This window comes from Heloderma suspectum, chromosome 2 (genome assembly GCF_057233095.1).
Source record: "Heloderma suspectum isolate Gila_16-S chromosome 2, 16-S_ref, whole genome shotgun sequence".
Lineage (NCBI taxonomy): Eukaryota > Metazoa > Chordata > Lepidosauria > Squamata > Helodermatidae > Heloderma > Heloderma suspectum.
This window is the reverse complement of record NC_139459.1, coordinates 378170973-378192030: the sequence shown is the minus strand read 5'-3', so window position 1 is coordinate 378192030 and position 21058 is coordinate 378170973. Positions and strand designations below refer to the sequence as shown.

Here is a 21058-nt window from a genome sequence, read left to right as displayed (position 1 = left end):
CCCACAACCTCTCGCTTGTGCCTGCGCCTATGCCTCGCATGTAAAAGCTCAAGTTGTGCCTCCCTTTCCATGCCAGGGTCACTGTCGCTCCCAGGAATGTGAGCGGGGGGGCCTCCCCCTCCAGCTGCACCTCTGACATCTGAGAGTTCCTCACCCACGGATTGTATCTCCTCCTCAGAATCAGAGCTGCTTTGGGACTCTATGCACTCAGATCCGACCCTGACAGCTGTCTCCCGGGGGGACAGATTAGAGACGTGACTGAAGGGTTGCCTGCACTCATAAAGCCCACTGACAGGAATCCCTTTCTTCTCATCCATGTGGGAACAAATGATACCGCCAAGCGGAGCTATGAAGAAATCACATCAGACTTTGAAGCTTTGGGAAGGAAACTCAAGAACCTAGGGTCCCAGACAGTTTCCTCATCCATCCTTCCAGTAGTTAGAAGAGGGATAGAAAGGGAAAGGAAAATACTCCGGGTGAATACGACAGTGGTGCCGACAAGAGAGATTTGGATTCTGGGATCATGGGCTATACTTCCTGGAAGATGGGCTGTTGGCAAGGGACAGGTTGCACCTCACAAAGGCTGGGAAGAATGTGCTTGGCCACAGCATGAAGAATTTCATCAGGAGGGCTTTAAACTGAATCCTACAGGGAAGGGAGACATAAAGTTGGGGGTAACAATGGACGAAGGCTCATGCACCACAACAGAGAGAACAGCTCTAATAGCGCCCAATAATAGTCTTCAGAAACATGTAGGGAGAAAGCCAGACTATGAAACACATGGTCTTCGATGTCTATATACTAATGGCCAGAGTATGGGAAACAAACAGAACGAACTTGAACTCTTAACACAGGAGGGAAATTGACATGGAAATTATGACTTGGTAGGTGTAACTGAGACTTGGTGGGATGACTCCCATGACTGGAATACAGCAATTGAAGGATATAACTTGTTCAAAGGGAACAGGAGGAACAGAAAGGGAGGTGGGGTTGCACTATATGTGAAAAATACATATCTCTGCACAGAAATACAGGAGGATGAGCTTGGTAGCTCCATCGAGAGCATCTGTGTTAAAGTGAACAGAGCAAAGAATAAAAGGAACCTGGTGGTCAGAGTCTACTACCAGCCCCCCAATCAAGGAGAAGAGGATGAAACTTTTGAAAAGCGAATTGCCAGCGTTTCAAGGAAGCATGATGTAGTAGTAATGGGGGACTTCACTTTCCCCGATATTTGTTGGGAGATAAGAATTTCTTGACTCTGTTGCAGATAACTTCCTCCTACAGAAAGAAGAGGAAGGAACTAGAGGATCAGCTATCCTTGACTTGGTCCTAACCAACAGAGATGACTTAGTGGATAAAGCAGCAGTTACAGGAACTCTGGGCCAAAATGACCATGTTGTACTCGAGTTCTTGGTTCTAAAGGAAGCAGAAGCTGAGTGCAGCCAAACGCGTACCCTGGATTTTAGGAAAGCCCATTTTAATAATTAATATTAGATCATGGCATCTGGCCCCATCACTTCCTGGCATATAGAAGGGGAAGAAATGGAAGCAGTGACAGATTTTATTTTCTTGGGCTCCAAGATCACCGCAGATGGTGACTGTAGCCATGAAATTAAAAGACGCTTGCTCCTTGGGAGGAAAGCTATGGCACACCTAGACAGCATAGTAAGAAGCAGAGACATCACCTTGCCCTGGGATCTGCCCTGGGTACCCATAAGCCTCCAAACTTGGAGACTTTGTGATGGGCACCACTTTACAACCCAGCTCTTTTTAAATCAATCCTTTAATGTTAAAATGAGAGAGTATTATAATGGTAAAACGCTGTAACTCTAAATTAAGAACTAAAGGAAAAATGCCCTTTGCAGTCACTGCCATTTTAAAGACATTGGGGTTTTTTTTCATAATGAAACGTTTCCAGTCTCTGGGAAGATATATTTGATACAAATTTTCCCCCAAAACTGGACATCATTTATCCATTATTGGAACACATACAGAGCAGATCAGTTAGCAATGTTCAACATTTTTAATATGGAAGGATTGTAAATCCTAAATGTATATAGTGTATATAATAATAAATGAATAAAACAAAAAAAGCCCTACTTCCAGTCTGCACTTGTGATCCAAAACACACACACACACACTCTTCTGGAGTGGGGGGTAGTAAGCCTGGACAGCTCCCCGGCTTCTGCTTATCTATATTGATTTGTACAAGTTAAGATTGATTTGCAATGGCTTATGGCCAAAGCCTATGTCCACATTTGAACTGATGAAGAAGGAAGATGTGTCTAACAGCTCTGGCAGGGATGCCTTCACCCCAGGCTCAGCAAAACACAAACGAAAGAGTGCAAACAGCACAGTGTAAGCTGTGTGTTTCAGGGCTTCACTGATTTTGATCTGGGCAAGGGAGGAAACGATTCAGCCCCCTTTTGCAGAGCATAGTCTCCCCACCTTCCAAGGGTTGTGGGCATGTGCGGGGCTCATAATAAGGGGTGAGGGAATGGGTATACCAAGGAGCAGAGCAGGCTCCACAGCGCCAGCGGGGGCACTCGGGTGCAATCAAGTCGATGGCCTTCCGCATCTCGCTGTTCCACAGTGAGGCTCGGGCCTCGGCTGGATCACCAACTCTCTTCACTGGAAAATCCCCAAGAGCATTCAGAAATCCGTTGCATTCCATCAGACCAGCCGATGGGTCCCCCACTCCTGCAGGAGGGAAGTAGCGCCGTGAGTTCAAATCTCACCAGGAAATGACCTGACCGTGACAGTGGTGTTATTTGGACACACACACACACACACACATCTTCAGACTACCTATCGTACAACTTGGGGCAAAAACGTTTCAAAAATAATCCACAGTTCCACAACAACCCACACTCAGCCTTGCACACTCGACCTCGAGTGTGGGTTAGCATGTTGTGTGAACCCAGCCACTGCCTTTGGCCAGGCATATTCCCAATCTTTGGTTTCCATCCCAGAACAGCTGTTGATGGCACCTGGGAATCTCCCCTTCGCCCCTTTGTGTTTTTGTCATGACAGAAGTGACACCCATTGGGTCTACTGAAGCTATAGAGCAGTGTAAGAACCTGGGTTCTGAGCCCTCAATGTGCCATGCTTTGCTTGGTTCTCCAATCAGTTCCATCCATTCCAGTCGGACCAGGAACATCCTGGGAACACACTACAGAAATTACATCGGTCTCCTGGCCTCCCCACTCTCGACAGGATTCCAACTCACTTCCTGGAGTGTGACACACTTCACAGTTCCACAGCCACCCATGGTCAGATATTTCCTCTGCTCATCCTGGACAAGTCCAGAGAGAGAAAGGGAGACCTGGTTGCCTCCACTGGCCCTTGCAAAGTTCAGAGAGAACCACTGAGAGGTATGGGACACCATCCTTTTGCTCAGTTCCCCATAGTCTGGCCACTTCAGTTTTCACCTTGGCCAGGCACAGATCTGCCTGCTACAGCCTTTCTTTTCTAACAGACAGATCTTTCCCACCGAGACCCAGAAGCCAAACGTCAGCTTCTGGAACAGGTTACTTGTAGCCAAGAAGTACCTTGCACGAGTCTATCCTAATTCCAGGAGGGCCTTCATCTACAAAGAACAGCCTCGTATCCTGAACTATTTTTTTCTGTTGGATATTGTGTGTGCCTGCATGTGTGTATTCGCTCTGATTTTAACCATATTTGTGGGAGTTCAGCCACTCATTACAAGCTTTCCTCTGGCCAAGCAGTGGGAAGAATTGCAGCTGAGACCACTGTTGCCTCCCCGTGTTTCTTCTCTGTGCCCACATCAGCCAGCCAAGTCTTCTGGAAGATTTGGTTAACGTGCCTGTAGTAAGGAAGATGTGACGGCTCGAGGCCTACTGAGGCAAGGAAAAGAAAAAGGTCAGGCCTGGACACCTGGAGTTTTTTGTTGGGAGGGGGTATCCCTGAGAGGAGTAGGTTCATTTCCCTGATTAAGTTTCATTTTCATTTCCCCAATTAAGTTTCATTTCTTCAGGTTTGAAGCAATACGTTTGGTTTTGGGGGAGGAAGATATAAAAAGAGAGAGTCAGAAAGACCAGAGCAGTAAGAGCAGAGTCGGGGAGACCAGAGCCTGAAGAGGGGGCAGGAAGAAGCAGCCTGGAAAAGTCTAAGGACAGCTAGGGTAAAAGAAATTGCATTTTGTAACTTTTGTTTTCTCTCAAAGCCTTTTGTATCACTCAGCTCTATTGTGTAAATCCCTTTAGTTGTGATTTGCTTGCTTTAATTTACCAGTAGACTGTTGTGGGTAAACCCCAAGTGTCTGGAGTGTCAGTCACCCCACGCCTACAGCCTAAACCCCACATTACTGGAAAGGGAAGTTTAAAAGAAGGATGGTGGGACTCTTAAGGAGGCAAGAGATCCCTAAGGAGTTGCTCGGGGGTCCAGGTCATAAGGGGCACCCTGACAGACGAAATGCCTGATTGCCTTCATGAGCACTGCCCTTTTTCCTGAGAGGGAATGGGAAGGAGCGCTGTCTGCACAAAACGCTGGAAACTAGGTGGTATGTACGGTAGGTAACACAGGAAGTAATCGTTCCACTCTGTTCTGCATTAGGGAGGCAATATTAAGAGAACTGTGTCCAGTTCTGGGCGCCTCATTTTAAGGACAGTGACAAGTTGGAGTGTGTCCAGAGAAAAGCAACCAGGATGGTGAGAGGTCTGGAAGCCAAGTCCTCTGAAGGACAGTTGAAAGAGCTGGGTATGCTTAGTCTGGAGAGCAGAAGGTTAAGAAGGACAGACATAACAGTGGCCTTCACTTCTCTGAAAGGCTGCCAAGTAGAAGAGGGACCAGATTTGTTCTCTGTTCTCCAGAGGGCAGGAGTGGAGAATCACCAGGCGGAAATCGCAGGCAAGCAGATTTCAGCTGAACATTAGGAGAAACACTGAGAGCTGTTCAGCAGTGGAACGGACTCTGCCTTGGGAGGTGGTGGGTTCTCCTTTTCTGGAGGTATTTCAGCAGAGGCTGGGTGGGCATCTGTCAGGCAGGATATTTTCGAGGGTGAAAGTGGAGAGTGCAAAAGCTGGTTTGAAACTCAACATTACAAAAACGAAGATCATGGCATCTGGCCCCATCACTTCCTGGCATATGGAAGAGGAAGAAATGGAAGCAGTGACAGATTTTACTTTCTTGGGCTCCAAGATCACCGCAGACGGTGACTGTAGCCATGGAATTAAAAGACGCTTGCTCCTGGGGAGGAAAGCTATGGCAAACCTAGACAGCATAGTAAGAAGCAGAGACATCACCTTGCTGACAAAGGTCCGTCTAATCAAAGCTATGGTTTTCCCAGTAGTAAAGTATGGCTGTGAGAGCTGGACTATAAGGAAGGCTGAGCGCCGAAGAATTGATGCTTTCAAACTGTGGTGCTGGAGAAGACTCTTACGACTCTGGACTGCAAGGAGGTCAAATCAGTCCATCCTAAAGGAAATCAACCCTGAGTGCTCATTGGAAGGACAGATACTGAAGCTGAAGCTCCAATATTTTGGCCACCTAATGCGAAGAGAAAACTCCCTGGAAAAGACCCTGATGCTGGGAAAGACTGAAGGCAAAAGGAGAAGGGGACGGCAGAGGATGAGATGGCTAGATAGCATCACCAATGCAATGAATATGAACTTGAGCACGCTCCAGGACAGAGTGGAGGACAGGAAGGCCTGGCATGCTATGGTCCATGGGGTCAACAAGAGTCGGACATGACTTAACGACTGAACAACAGCAACCTGGAGCTGCCGGGAATCGAAACTGAGACCTTGTGCATGCAAAGCAGGTGCCTTATGACGGAGCCATGGCTCTTGCCCATAAATGGCCCATCTGCAACCTCCCTAAAGAATACAGCTGAGAAGCCAGGATCTCCCCACACCTTCATTTGTTGTTCAGTTGTTCAGTCGTGTCCAACTCTTTGTGACCCCATGGACCACAGCACGCCAGGCCTTCCTGTCCCGTGCTCTCTCCCGGAGCGTGCTCAAGTTCATATTCATTGCATCCGTGATGCTATCTAGCCATCTCATCCTCTGCCGTCCCCTTCTCCTTTTGCCTTCAGTCTTTCCCAGCATCAGGGTCTTTTCCAGAGAGTTTTCTCTTCGCATTAGGTGGCCAAAATATTTGAGCTTCAGCTTCAGTATCTGTCCTTCCAATGAGCAGTCAGGGTTGATTTCCTTTAGGATGGACTGATTTGACCTCCTTGCAGTCCAGGGGACTCGTAAGAGTCTTCTCCAGCACCACAGTTCGAAAGCATCCATTCTTCAGCGCTCAGCCTTCCTTATAGCCCAGCTCTCACAGCCATACATTACTACTGGGAAAACCATAGCTTGGATTAGATGGACCTTTGTCGGCAAGGTGATGTCTCTGCTTCTTACTATGCTGTCTAGGTTCGCCATAGCTTTCCTCCCCAGGAGCAAGCGTCTTTTAATTTCATGGCTACAGTCACCATCTGCGGTGATCTTGGAGCCCAAGAAAGTAAAATCTGTCACTGCTTCCATTTCTTCCCCTTCTATATGCCAGGAAGTGATGGGGCCAGATGCCATGATCTTCGTTTTGTTAATGTTGAGTTTCAAACCAGCTTTTGCACTCTCCTCTTTCACCCTCAACAAGAGGCTCTTGAGATCCTCTTCGCTTTCTGCCATTAGGGTGGTATCGTCTGCATATCGGAGGTTGTTGATAATTCTCCCGGCAATCTTAATTCCAACCTGTGATTCATCCAACCCGGCGTTTCTCATGATGTACTCTGCATATCAGTTAAATAAGCAGGGTGACAATATGCAGCCTTGTCGTACTCCTTTCCCAATTTGGAACCACTCGGTTGTTCCATGTCTGGTTCTTACTGTTGCTTCTTGACCCTCGTACAGGTTTCTCAGGAGACAGGTAAGGTGGTCTGCTACTCCCATCACTTTAAGAATTTGCCACAGTTTGTTGTGATCCACACAATCAAAGGCTTTAGAGTAGTCAATGAAGCAGAAATTGACTTTTTCTGGAATTCTCTTGCTTTCTCCATGATCCAGCGAACGTTGGCGATTTGATCTCTAGTTCCTCTGCCTCTTCGAAACCCAGCTTGTACTTCCGGTAGTTCTCGGTTCGCATACTGCTGAAGCCTAGCTTGTAGGATTTTGGGCATCACCTTGCTGGCATGTGAAATGAGCGCAATTGTGCAGTAGTTTGAAAACTCTTTGGCGTTGCCCTTCTTTGGAATTGGAATGTAAACTGACTTTTTCCAGTCTTGCGGCCATTGTTGAGTGTTCCAAATTTGTTGGCATATTGAATGCAGCACTTTCACAGCATCATCTTTTACGATTTTAAATAGCTCCACTGGAATACTGTCATCTCCACTAGCTTTGTTGTTACTAATGCTTCCTAAGGCCCACTTGACTTCACTCTTGAGGATGTCCGGCTCAAGTTCAGTGACCGCACTATCATGGCTATCAGGGACATTCAGATCTTTCCTGTATAGTTCTTCTGTGTATTCTTGCCACCTCTTCTTCATCTCATCTGCTTCTGTGAGGTCCCTGCCTTCTTTGTCCTTGATCATGCCCGTCTTTGCACAAAACGTTCCCTTGAGATCACCAATTTTCTTGAAGAGATCTCTAGTCTTTCCCATTCTGTTGTTTTCCTCGATTTCTTTGCATTGTTCATTTAAGAAGGCCTTCTTGTCTCTCCTTGCTATTCTCTGGAACTCTGCATTCAGTTGGATATATCTTCCCCTTTCTCCCTTGCTTTTCGCTTCCCTTCTTTCGTCAGTTACTTGTAAAGCCTCATCAGACAGCCACTTGGCTTTCTTGCATTTCTTTTTCTTTGGGATGGATTTCGTTGCTGCCTCCTGAACAATGTTACGGACCTCTGTCCATAGTTCCTCAGGCACTCTGTCTATCAGGTCTAATCCCTGAAATCTATTCCTCACCTCCACTGTATATTCATAAGGGATATGATTTAGGTCATACCTGAATGGTTTAGTGGTTTTCCCTACGTTCTTCAATTTAAGCCGAAATTTTGCAACAAGAAGCTCATGATCTGAGCCACAGCCAGCTCCAGGTCTTGTTTTGACTGACTGTATAGAGCTTCTCCATCTTTGACTGCAAGGGACATAATCAGATTTCGATATTGACCATCTGGTGATGTCCATGTGTAGAGTCGCCTCTTGTGCTGTTGGAAAAGAGTGTTTGCTATGATCAGCGTGTTCTCCTGGCAAAACTCTATTAGCTTTTGTCCTGCTTCATTTTGTGCACCAAGGCCATGCCTGCCTGTTATCCCAGTGATTTCTTGACTTCCTACTTTAGCATTCCAATCCCCTATGATGAAGAGGACATCTTTTTTTTGGTGTTAGTTCTAGAAGGTGTTGTAGGTCTTCATAGAACCGATCAACCTCAGCTTCTTCGGCCTCAGTGGTTGGGGCATAGACTTGAATTACTGTGATGTTGAATGGTTTGCCTTGGATTCGTACTGAGATCATTCTGTCATTTTTGAGATTGTACCCCAGTACTGCTTTTCCCACCCTTTTGTTGACTATGAGTGCTACTCCATTTCTTCTAAGGGATTCTTGCCCACAGTAGTAGATAAATATGCCACACAGCGGCAACTGATTTACGTTGTGTAACCCTCCAAATGAACAAGTTTATTGGCCCAGAATTCTTAATGGGGACAGTACAATTTAATTCTCTCATAATCCTCAGTGATGGTTGCTGTCTTTTGCCCATTTACTTGGGAGTAAGTCCCACTGAACTCAGATGGACTTCCTTGTCAGTAAACACGCAGAGGATCAGGCAGCCAAGTTTGCTAAAAATCTGTTCTTGCTCTCGGTTTACAGTCTGCAGCTTCATCATCAGTTAAAAAAAAATCAGCAAAGGGGGACATAGATCTGCCTTCCCCAAACGAGTGTCCTCCAGATGTCCTGGACTACAGATACAGCAGGCTGGCTGGGGATAATGGGAGACGTAGCCCAACCGCTCTGAAGAGTGCCAGGATATCTGTGTGTGCGTGCGTGTGTCTTTGAGCCCATATTCCACCCCCATCCACCCCAGTACCTATCAGGATCCTGCTCGCAACCCTTCTGCTGGGGATGAGGGGAGATGTCTCTGCCCCACTGCGCGCCCCGTGCCCCTGACGGGGCGGGGTCTTCTCCTGTGGGAAACCCCCTTCCCCTCCCTCCTCGCAGTCACCTCTCTCCACTTCCTGCCCTGGGAGGGGCAAATATGGGGGGGATCTCCCCACCTCCGCTCTGGGCGCAGAGATTCCCCGCCGCAGCCAGCTGCTCTCCGAACTCCGGCTCGCTGCTCCGCAGCACCCGGGTCTGGCGCACCAGCGCGGGGCTCCACCATCCCCGCAAACAAACCACGCCGGGATGCCGACGGAGGAGCCCAGGAAGGGAACGCGGGAGGGAGTGTTGCGGCGGGAGGCGTCTCCGGGAGCAAGTGGCCCCGCTGCCGCTGCCGCTGCCCCAAGCCGCAGTCCTGGGCCGCTGGGGCCCCGCCCCGCAGCTCTCCCCCAGATCCCCAAGCGTCCGTTGACGCCAACAGAAGCGTTCTTTAGCGCAATTGCCACGCAGGGGGCAATTTTCAAGGGGGGGGTTAACCCTCCCCTCCCCACATGCTTGTTGTTGTTGTTCAGTCGTTCAGTCGTGTCCGACTCTTCGTGACCCCATGGACCATAGCACGCCAGGCCTTCCTGTCCTGTGCTCTCTCCCGGAGCGTGCTCAAGTCCATATTCATTGCATCCGTGATGCTATCTAGCCATCTCATCCTCTGCCGTCCCCGTCTCCTTTTGCCTTCAGTCTTTCCCAGCATCAGGGTTTTTTCCAGAGAGTTTTCTCTTCGCATTAGGTGGCCAAAATATTTCAGCTTCAGCTTCAGTATCTGTCCTTCCAATGAGCAGTCACGGTTGATTTCCTTTATGATTGACTGATTTGACCTCCTTGCAGTCCAGGGGACTCGTAAGAGTCTTCTCCAACACCACAGTTCAAAAGCATCAATTCTTCGGTGCTCAGCCTTCCTTATAGCCCAGCTCTCACAGCCATACATTACTACTGGGAAAACCATAGCTTTGATTAGACGGACCTTTGTCTGCAAGGTGATGTCTCTGCTTCTTACTATGCTGTCTAGGTTTGCCATAGCTTTCCTCCCAAGGAGCAAGCGTCTTTTAATTTCATGGCTACAGTCACCGTCTGCGGTGATCTTGGACCTAAGAAAATAAAATCTGTCACAGCTTACATTTCTTCCCCTTCTATATGCCAGGAAGTGATGGGGCCAGATGCCATGATCTTCGTTTTTGTAATGTTGAGTTTCAAACCAGCTTTTGCACTCTCCTCTTTCACCCTCAACAAGAGGCTCTTGAGATCCTCTTTGCTTTCTGCCATTAGGGTGGTATCATCTGCATATCGGAGGTTGTTGAGAATTCTCCCAGCAATCTTAATTCCGACCTCTGATTCATCCAACCCGGCATTTCTCATGATGTACTCTGCATATAAGTTAAATAAGCAGGGTGACAATATGCAGCCTTGTTGTACTCCTTTCCCAATTTTGAACCAGTCGGTTGTTCCATGTCTGGTTCTTACTGTTGCTTCTTGACCCTCGTACAGGTTTCTCAGGAGACAGGTAAGGTGGTCTGGTACTCCCATCACTTTAAGAATTTGCCACAGTTTGTTGTGATCCACACAATCAAAGGCTTTAGCGTAGTCAATGAAGCAGAAATAGACGTTTTTCTGGAATTCTCTTGCTTCCTCCATGATCCAGCGAATGTTGGCGATTTGATCTCTAGTTCCTCTGCCTCTTCGAAACCCAGCTTGTACTTCCGGTAGTTCTCGGTTCTCATACTGCTGAAGCCTAGCTTGTAGGATTTTGAGCATCACCTTGCTGGTATGTGAAAAGAGCGCATTGTGTGGTAGTTTGAACACTCTTTGGCGTTGCCCTTCTTTGGAATTGGAATGTAAACTGACCTTTTCCAGTCTTCCGGCCACTGTTGAGTGTTCCAAATTTGTTGGCATATTGAATGCAGCACTTTAACAGCATCATCTTTTAGGATTTTAAATAGCTCAGCTGGAATACTGTCATCTCCGCTAGCTTTGTTGTTACTAATGCCTCCTAAGGCCCACTTGACTTCACTCTCTAGGATGTCCGGCTCAAGTTCAGTGACCACACTATCATGGCTATCAAGGACATTAAGATCTTTCCTGTATAGTTCTTCTGTGTATTCTTGCCACCTCTTCTTAATCTCATCTGCTTCTGTTATGGCCCTGCCTTCTTTGTCCTTTATCATGCCCGTCTTTGCACAAAACGTTCCCTTGAGATCTCCGATTTTCTTGAAGAGATCTCTAGTCTTTCCCATTCTGTTGTTCTCCTCGATTTCTTTGCATTGTTCATTTAAGAAGGTCTTCTTGTCTCTCCTTGCTATTCTCTGGAAATCTGCATTCAGTTGGCTATATCTTCCCCTTTCTCCCTTGCTTTTCACTTCCCTTCTTTCCTCAGCTACTTGTAAAGCCTCATCAGACAGCCACTTGGCTTTCTTGCATTTCTTTTTCTTTGGGATGGATTTAGTTGCTGCCTCCTGAACAATGTTACAGACCTCCGTCCATAGTTCCTCAGGCACTCTGTCTATCAGGTCTAATCCCTGAAATCTATTCCTCACCTCCACTGTGTATTCATAAGGGATATGATTTAGGTCATACCTGTATGGTTTAGTGGTTTTCCCTATGTTCTTCAATTTCAGCCGAAATTTTGCAACAAGAAGCTCATGATCTGAGCCACAGTCAACTCCAGGTCTTGTTTTGACTGACTGTATAGAGCTTCTCCATCTTTGGCTGCAAAGGACATAATCAATCTGATTTCGATATTGTCCATCTGGTGATGTCCATGTGTAGAGTCGTCTCTTGTGCTGTTGGAAAAGAGTGTTTGCTATGATCAGCGTGTTCTCTTGGCAAAACTCTATTAGCCTTTGTCCTGCTTCATTTTGTACACCAAGGCCATGCTTGCCTGTTATCCCGGTGATTTCTTGTTTTCCTACTTTAGCATTCCAATCCCCTATGATGAAGAGGACATCTTTTTTTTGGTGTTAGTTCTAGAAGGTGTTGTAGGTCTTCATAGAACCGATCAACCTCAGCTTCTTCGGCCTCAGTGGTTGGGGCATAGACTTGAATTACTGTGATGTTGAATGGTTTGCCTTGGATTCGTACTGAGATCATTCTGTCGTTTTTGAGATTGTACCCCAGTACTGCTTTTCCCACCCTTTTATTGACTGAGTGCTACTCCATTTCTTCTACGGGATTCTTGCCCACAGTAGTAGATATGATGGTCACCTGAATTAAATTCGCCCACGCTTGTCCATTTTAGTTCGCTGATTCCCAAGATGTCGATGTTCAATCTTGCCATCTCATGTTTGACCACCTCCAGATTACCTTGATTCATTGATCTGACATTCCAGGTTCCTAAACAATATTGTTCTTTACAGCATCGGATTTTCTTTTCACCACCAGACACATCCACAGCTGAGTGTCCTTTCGGCTTTGGCCCAGCTGCTTCACTCTTTCTGGCGCTACCTGGAAATTCCCTCTGCTGTTCCCCAGTAGTATATTGGACACCTTCCGACCTGAGGGGCTCATCTTCCGGCATCATCTCTTTTAGCCTTGTGTTACGTTCCATGGGGTTTTCTTGGCAAGAATACTGGAGTGGGTTGCCATTTCCTTCTGCAGTGGACCACATTTTGTCAGAACTCTCTGCCATGACCTGTCCGTCTTGGGTAGCCCTGCACGGCATAGCTTATGGCTTCACTGAGTTACGCAAGCCCCTTCGCCTCAACAAGGCAGCGATCCATGAAGGGGCCCCACATGCTGCAGCACCCCAACCCACCCAGCTGTGCCCAGGAAATAAGCGTAGTGGGGGGGGAACCATTCCATCGGTGTTGATGGGGGCTTCTCTTCTATGCTTAATTGCGGGCGGGGGATGGGTGCTCCAGGAGGGGAAGTGACAGAAGTGAACACCCTAGAGTAATAAAGGAACTGGCAGAAGAACTCTCAGAACCGCTGTCTGGTATCTTCAAGCAATCATGGAGGACGGGTGAAGTGCCAGATGACTGGAGGAGGGCTAATGTTGTCCCTATCTTCAAAAAGGGCAGAAAGGAGGAACCTGGCAACTACAGACCAGTCTGTCTGACATCAATCCCTGGGAAAATTCTGGAGCAGATGATAAAGCAATGCATCTGTAAGCACCTTGAAAACAATGCAGTGATGACTCGAAGCCGACATGGATTTGTCAAGAACAGATCCTGCCAGACGAATCTGATCTCAGTTTTGGATCAGGTCACCTCCCTTGCGGACTGTGGGAATGCTGTGGACATCATATACGTCACCTTCAGCAAAGCTTTCGACAAAGTGCCCCATGATATCCTGATGAGCAAACGAGCTCAAAGTGGGCTAGATGAGACAACGATCCGGTGGATGCATAGTTGGCCACAGAATTGGACTCAAAGAGTGCTTATCAATGGGGCCTTCTCAAACTGGGGAGAGGTAACGAGTGGGGTACCGCAGGGCTCGGTCCTGGGCCCAGTGCTCTTCAACGTTTTGATGAATGACTTGGAGGAGGAGGTGCAGGGAATGCTGATCAAATTTGCAGATGACACAGAATTGGGCAGGATAGCTAATACCTTGGAAGACAGAAACAAAATTCAAAATGATCTTGATAGACCGGAGCGCTGGGCAGAAAACAACAGAATGACATGTAAGAGGGATAAATGCCAAGTTCTGCATCTAGGAAAAAGAGACCAAATGCACAGTTACAAGATGGGGGATACGTGGCTCAACAACACTACAAGCAAGAAGGATCTTGGAATTGTGGTAGATCACAAGCTGAATATGAGCCAACCATGTGATGTGGCTGCAAAAAAAAGCAAATGCTCTTTTGGGCTGCATTAATAGAAGCATAGCTTCCAAATCCTGGGAAGTACTAGTCCTGCTCTACTCAGCACTGGTTAGGCCTCATCTGGAGTACTGTGTCCAGTTCTGGACACCACACTTGAATAAGGATGCAGACAAGCTGGAGAGGGTTCAGACGAGGGCCACAAAGATTATCAGGGGACTGGAAACAAAGCCCTCTGAGGAGAGGCTGAAAGAACTGGGCATGTTCAGCCTTGAGAAGAAAAGACAGGGGAGAGTTGATAGCGCTCGTCAAGTACTTGACAGGTTGTCACGTGGGGAAGGCCAGGATCTCTTCTCCATCATCCCAGAATGTAGGACACGGAATCATGGGCTCAAGTGACAGGAAGCCAGATTCCGGCTGAACATCAGGAAAAACGTCCTGCCTGTTAGAGCAATACGACAATGGAACCAATGACCCAGGGAGGTGGTGGGCTCTCCCACACTGGAGGCATTCCAGTGAGGCTGGACAGCCATCTGTTGGGGATGCTCTGACTTGGATTCCTGCATTGAGCAGGGGGTTGGACTCAATGGTCTTGTAGGCTCCTCCCAGCCCTACCATTCTATGATTCTATGAACATTTGTATACCACTCCACATCTGAAATAGATTCCAGAGCAGTGAACATAAGACATAAAAAGTAAAAAGATAAAAAGAATTAAAACACCATATTATTATTATTATTATTCTTTTTTAAAAAACAGAATGCCAATAAGAACCATGGCTGGTCAGTTAAGGAATGCTTCCTGGAATAGAGCTGTTTTCAGGAGGCGCCGAAAACAACACAGTATTGGTGCCAGCCTGACCACCAGGGGCAGGGAGTTCCAAAGAAAGGGGGCCACCACGCTGAAGGCTCATCTCTGGGTGGACTCCAATCGGGCCATAGGTTCATGTGGAACCACCAGGAGCATGCCCTCTGATGACCTCACTGACTGGGCAGGTTGATAGGGAGAAGGTGCTCTCTCAGATATCCTGGTCCCAAGTAGTTTAAGGCATTGTAAAACCTTAAATATGGCCTGGTAGCGAATAGGCAGCCAGTGCAGTTCCCTCAGCAAAAGAGTTGGATGCTGAAAAGGTTCTGCACAAGCTCCAGCTTTCGGAGCAGCCTCAAGGGCAGCCCCGCATAGAGCGCATTGCAGTAATCCAGCCTTGAGGTTACTAATGCCTGGACCACTGTGGCCAAGCTATTCCTGTCCAGGAAAGGCCATAGTTGGCAAACTAGCCAAAGCTGGCAAAAGGCACTCCGAGATCTGAGTTCTAGTCCCCACTCGGCCATGGAAGCTCATGGGGTGACTTTGGGCCTGCCACAGACTCTCAGCCCACCCTACCTCACAGGGCTGTTGTTGCGAGGGTAAAACGGAGAGGAGGAAGAGGATAATGTAAGCCACCTTGGGTTCCTTGCAAGAGGAAAAAAGGCAGGCTATAAATGCAATAAACAAACAAATAGATGTTGGAGTACCCCAACTACGAACCTGAACTTCCAGGGGGGGCACAGCCCCATCCAGAACAGGCAATGAGCCTGTCTCCCGGACTCGGAAAATACGCTCCCACAGAGCGTCCGTCTTGCCAGGATTCAGTTTCAGTTTCTTGGCCCTCGTCCAGTCCATTACTGAGTTCAGGCAGCTTCATACAGACCTTAAGCGACACTGGGGAAAAGGGGGAACCCCGCGGAGCCTCATAGCTCAGTTGCCAAGGGGCCGAGGAACGGCCGCCCAGTATTACTCCCTGAAACAGGCCCCGCAGGTAGGACCAGAAGCACTGCAACGCAGAGCCTCCAACGTCCATCCCACGGAGTCGGCCCAGCAGGATGGACTCAAGAGGTCGATGGTCTCAGAAGCTGCGGAGGGACTGAGCAGGAGTAGCAGGGCCGCGCACCCCCTGCTTCCCGCGCTGCTGAAGAAATCGGCGGAGAGCGAAGCGGCCTCTCCTCGCTGGGCACCAGAGGGCGCCGCTGCACCAGGCCACGGCCGCTGGCCGAGCGAGGGCGAGCAATCGCCACAGCCAGAGAAGGCTCCCCAGCGGCCCAAAGACAGCGGGCGCGGGCGCTCCACGGCCCGCCGGGCGCCCCTCCGCGAGGCGGGCGAGGCGCCTCCCCGCTGGAGCGATGCACGGGGCCGTGCGACCCCAGCCCCGGGGCGCCCAACGTATGCGAAGTGCGCTCGCTCGGGGAAAGCCGTTGCAGGGAATGAGACCTCGCCGCAGGCTCTGGCATTCGTTAAGCAGCCGGAAGGGAAGATCCGCGGCGCCCGTCCCGGGCCAGCATCTGGCGTGCTCCAGCCAAGTCCTCCGGTTAAGAGCGGCCCTCATTGCCCCCAGCCCAGTAATGGCGGGGGGGGGGGAATGCGTGTGCGCGCGCGCGTGTGAATACATGCGTCTGTGCCCTCCATGCTTGCCTTCCTATTGGTTTCCCTCCCCATTCCTTCTCTCGCCTTTCCCCGCCCTCTTCTCTCGTTCTCCCCTCTTGGGATCGCAGCCTCCAACTACAGCCTCGCAGGCAGAAACCACGGAGATCAAGTTTCTCCCTTCCCTCCCTCTGCATGCAGGAGAGGCTTCACCTGTTGAATGCCCTATCCAGGATTAAACGAACATCCAGTTCAGAAGGAAGCCCCAGTGAGTTCAGTGGGAGTTACTCCCAGGTATGTGTGTGTATAGGAATTGATGCTTTCGAACTGTGGTGCTGGAGAAGACTCTTACGAGTCCCCTGGACTGCAAGGAGGTCAAATCAGTCCATCCTGAAGGAAATCAACCCTGAGTGCTCATTGGAAGGACAGATACTGAAGCTGAAGCTGAAATATTTTGGCCACCTAATGCGAAGAGACAACTCTCTGGAAAAGACCCTGATGCTGGGAAAGACTGAAGGCGAAAGGAGAAGGAGACGGCAGAGGAGGAGATGGCTAGATAGCATCACTGATGCAATGAATATGAACTTGAGCACGCTCCGGGAGAGTGCGCAGGACAGGAAGGCCTGGCGTGCTATGGTGCATGGGGACACGAAGAGTCGGACACTACTGAACAACAATTACAGCAAAGTCTCAGATGGCTGGGCGGTCCACGGAGCTGCCCGTCAAGAGGGAGGCCCCCTCCTCCATGAGAGAACTGGGGAGGGGAGGGGAGGGGATAGGGAGAGAGCTCAGCCTTGCTGGCAGTTGCGGGCCTGCAGTTGGGACATGTCAATTGGGGAATAAGCAGAGAGAGAGAGAGAAGGTGGTGGATTTGATCTAAGGCTGCCTTTGCCCCACACGAAAATAGCAAATGCCGAAGGGCGTGAGAGTCCCCACAGCCACGGCCCCAGGGAGAGGCCACAAATGCAGGCAGCTGCATTGATCCACGTCAACAAACCAGCTGCAGTACGTTCATCTCCACCAGGCGCAGGTCCTTTTTCTCCCCAGCTACTGTGAGGATGGCAGCTACCCTCAGAGGAACAGGATTGTGAGGGGGCTGCAGAGAACACCCCGTCCCTGCGAATAAGGGAGTGTCGCGCTGCGTCCCCGAGAGCCCTGGTTCCACCACAACGCTGCTTGCTGCATGATAGTATTTTTATTTTCTGTGATCTCGCCAGCCAAGCAGCAGCTCCCAACAGGAGGAGGCCGTTTTGAGTCTTTCCCTTCTTCACAGTCAGCCTGCAAAAAATGGCTTCCGCCCTGGCAGGCAGGGTGGACCTGCCTGACCCTCCCCGCTTTGGTTTCACAGAACCATAGAATAGTAGGGCTGGAAGGGCCTATAAGACCAGCCCCACCTCAATGCTGGAATCCAAGTCAAAGTGTCCCTGACAAATGTCTGTCCAGTTTTTATTTTAAAAAGTCATAAAAGCTGATTTACATACTCTTAACGAGGGGGGGCTCGTTGTATCACCCTTAAAACTCCTGATGCCTAAATGTGTTCTTGCCCTTTTTCCAAACTATACTCCAGCCAGCTAGGACACCATCCTATCCCGCTCCTACAATTCCAGTGCAGGAAAGGAGAATGGGGTCACAGCAAACACAGCAGCTCCCTCCGGAAGTGTCTTTAGAATTCATGCCTTTTCGTCCTTAACAGTGCAGGGGGGATGGGGTGGAGAAATTTTATAGTAAAGATTGTTTCACATCTTGATGATCATGAAAAAGATGGAGGCAGATGGGTGGGGCAAAGGAGAAGCAAGATTACATCTTGTTCAGCTATTGAATTATTAATATTCATTGTAAGAGATGGTTTGTGCCAGTTTTTAGGATTTCTCACACAGTCCTGTGCATGTTTACTCAGAAGTCAGTCCCACGACGTTCAGTTGCCAACTGGGCTTTCTCCCAGGTAAGTTGTGCAAAGGATTGCAGCCTTAGCTGCCTTCCCAAGGTCTCTGAAAATTAACTCTCCAAGACAAGTACCTTAATTCAAATTACTTAGATGTATATACCACCCACCCCTTCATGGATCACTGCCTTGTTGTGGCGAAGGGGCTTGCTAACTCAGTGAAGCCATAAGCTATGCCGTGCAGGGCCACCCAAGACAGACAGGTCATGGCAGAGAGTTCTGACAAAATGTGGTCCACTGCAGAAGGAAATGGCAGCCCACTCCAGTATTCTTGCCAAGAAAACCCCATGGAACGTATCACAAGGCTAAAAGATATGACGCCGGAAGATGAGCCCCTCAGGTCGGAAGGTGTCCAATATACTACTGGGGAAGAGCAGAGGGTATTTCCAAGTAGCGCCAGAAAGAGTGAAGCGGCTGGGCCAAAGCCGAAAGGACACTCAGCTGTGGATGTGTCTGGTGGTGAAAAGAAAATCCGATGCTGTAAAGAACAATATTGTTTAGGAACCTGGAATGGAAGATCAATGAATCCAGATAAGCTGGAGGTGGTCAAACATGAGATGGCAAGATTGAAGATCGACATCTTGGGAATCAGCGAACTAAAATGGACAAGCATGGGCGAATTTAATTCAGGTGACCATCATATCTACTATTGTGGGAAAGAATCCCTTAGAAGAAATGGAGTAGCACTCAGTCAATAAAAGACCTGATACACAGAGTGCCTGAGGAACTATGGACGGAGGTCCGTAACATTGTTCAGGAGGCAGCAACGAAATCCATCCCAAAGAAAAAGAAATGCAAGAAAGCAAAGTGGCTGTCTGATGAGGCTTTACAAGTAACTGAGGAAAGAAGGGAAGCGAAACGCAAGGGAGAAAGGGGAAGATATATCCAACTGAATGCAGAGTTCCAGAGAATAGCAAGGAGAGACAAGAAGGCCTTAAATGAACAATGCAAAGAAATGGAGGAAAACAACAGAATGGGAAAGACTAGAGATCTCTTCAAGAAAATTGGAGATCTCAAGGGAATGTTTTGTGCAAAGACGGGCATGATAAAGGACAAAGAAGGCAGGGACCTAACAGAAGCAGATGAGATTAAGAAGAGGTGGCAAGAATACACAGAAGAACTATACAGGAAAGATCTGAATGTTCCTGATAGCCATGATAGTGGGGTCACTGAACTTGAGCCGGACATCCTAGAGAGTGAAGTCAAGTGGGCCTTAGGAAGCATTAGTTAACAACAAAGCTAGGGGAGACGACAGTATTCCAGCTGAGCTATTTAAAATCCTAAAAGATGATGCTATTAAAATGCTGCACCCAATATGCCAACAAATTTGGAACACTCAACAGTGGCCACAAGACTGGAAAAGGTCAGTTTACATTCCAGTTCCAAAGAAGGGCAATGCCAAAGAGTGTTCAAACTACCGCACAATTGCGCTCATTTCACATGCCAGCAAGGTGATGCTCAAAATCCTACAAGCTAGGCTTCAGCAGTATGCGAACCGAGAACTACCGGAAATACAAGCGGGGCCCCATCACTTCCTGGCATATAGAAGGGGAAGAAATGGAAGCAGTGACAGATTTTATTTTCTTGGGCTCCAAGATCACCGCAGGCGGTGACTGTAGCCATGAAATTAAAAGACGCTTGCTCCTGGGGAGGAAAGCTATGGCGAACCTAGACAGCATAGTAAGAAGCAGAGACATCACCTTGCCGACAAAGGTTCGTATAATCAAAGCTATGGTTTTCCCAGTAGTAATGTATGGCTGTGAGAGCTGGACTATAAGGAAGGCTGAGCGCCGAAGAATTGATGCTTTCGAACTGTGGTGCTGGAGAAGACTCTTACGAGTCCCCTGGACTGCAAGGAGGCCAAATCAGTGAATCCTAAAGGAAATCAACCCTGAGTGCTCATTGGAAGGACAGATACTGAAGCTGAAGCTCAAATATTTTGGCCACCTAATGTGAAGAGAAAACTCTCTGGAAAAGACCCTGATGCTGAGAAAGACTGAAGGCAAAAGGAGAATGGGACGGCAGAGGATGAGATGGCTAGATAGCATCACCGATGCAATGAATATGAACTTGAGCACGCTCCGGGAGAGAGCGCAGGACAGGAAGGCCTGGCATGCTATGGTCCATGGGTCATGAAGAGTCAGACATGACTGAATGACTGAACAACAATATACCACCCAAGTGACAAATGCCATCAGGGCCATTGACAGTCGTTTGATGCATCTTATCTTTGCTCCTGTGTGTCCATGCGTGCACATTGTAAGAAACTCTGCAATGCACAGACAGTCGTTTTGCATGCCAGGGTAGCTTGCTTTGAACTATTTCCAGCATATTGCAAGAATCATGTTTCTTCAACTATATCTATTCTTAACTTTATTTCATTACATGTATATTCCACCTTTTCTCCAGGTGCTAAAGGTGGTTTATAAGATCCTCCCTCCCCATTTTTATCCTCACAACCATCTTGTGAGGTAGGTTAGGCTGAGCGGTTGAGATTGGGGCAAGGTAACCCCAGGACCTTAATGGGGAAGCTGGAATTTGAACCTCATATCTGAGTAGTGCATTGGGAGGCGGGGGCACACAGGGCACATGCAGCCCCCCCCATTTTCTAATTTGCCCCAGGCAGCAAAATGTCTTGGGCCGGCCCTGGTTGCCAGGAGTCCTGGGTTCTCTTGGATGAAGCCGGAACAGGAGCCGGAACTCCTGGGCCCTGTTCTTGGCTCCCTCGGTGTCTCTGGAAGGCAAAGCCTCTTCCTCTCTAGCTGATCCAGGGAGCTTTATCCACCTCCCAAGGAGACCAAGCCCTCCAGTGACACCTCTTTTGCCACTATTTGTACAGGTACTGCAATCATGTCGGGGTTGCTGGGTTGCATCC

At 48.6% G+C, this 21058-nt stretch overlaps 1 protein-coding gene and 1 long non-coding RNA gene across 2 annotated transcripts in view; both read left to right on the top strand.

The window, feature by feature from the left end:
• The window catches only part of LOC146356312 (uncharacterized), a 55137-nt gene extending 53002 nt beyond the window's left edge, over positions 1–2135 (top strand). The window contains 1 exon segment of the mRNA XM_084831308.1: positions 179–2135. Within this exon segment, the coding sequence (XP_084687434.1) occupies positions 179–866 (688 nt within the window). The 3' untranslated portion in view covers positions 867–2135.
• The window catches only part of LOC146356295 (uncharacterized), an 867031-nt gene that overhangs the window by 302214 nt on the left and 543759 nt on the right, over positions 1–21058 (top strand). The window lies entirely within an intron of this gene.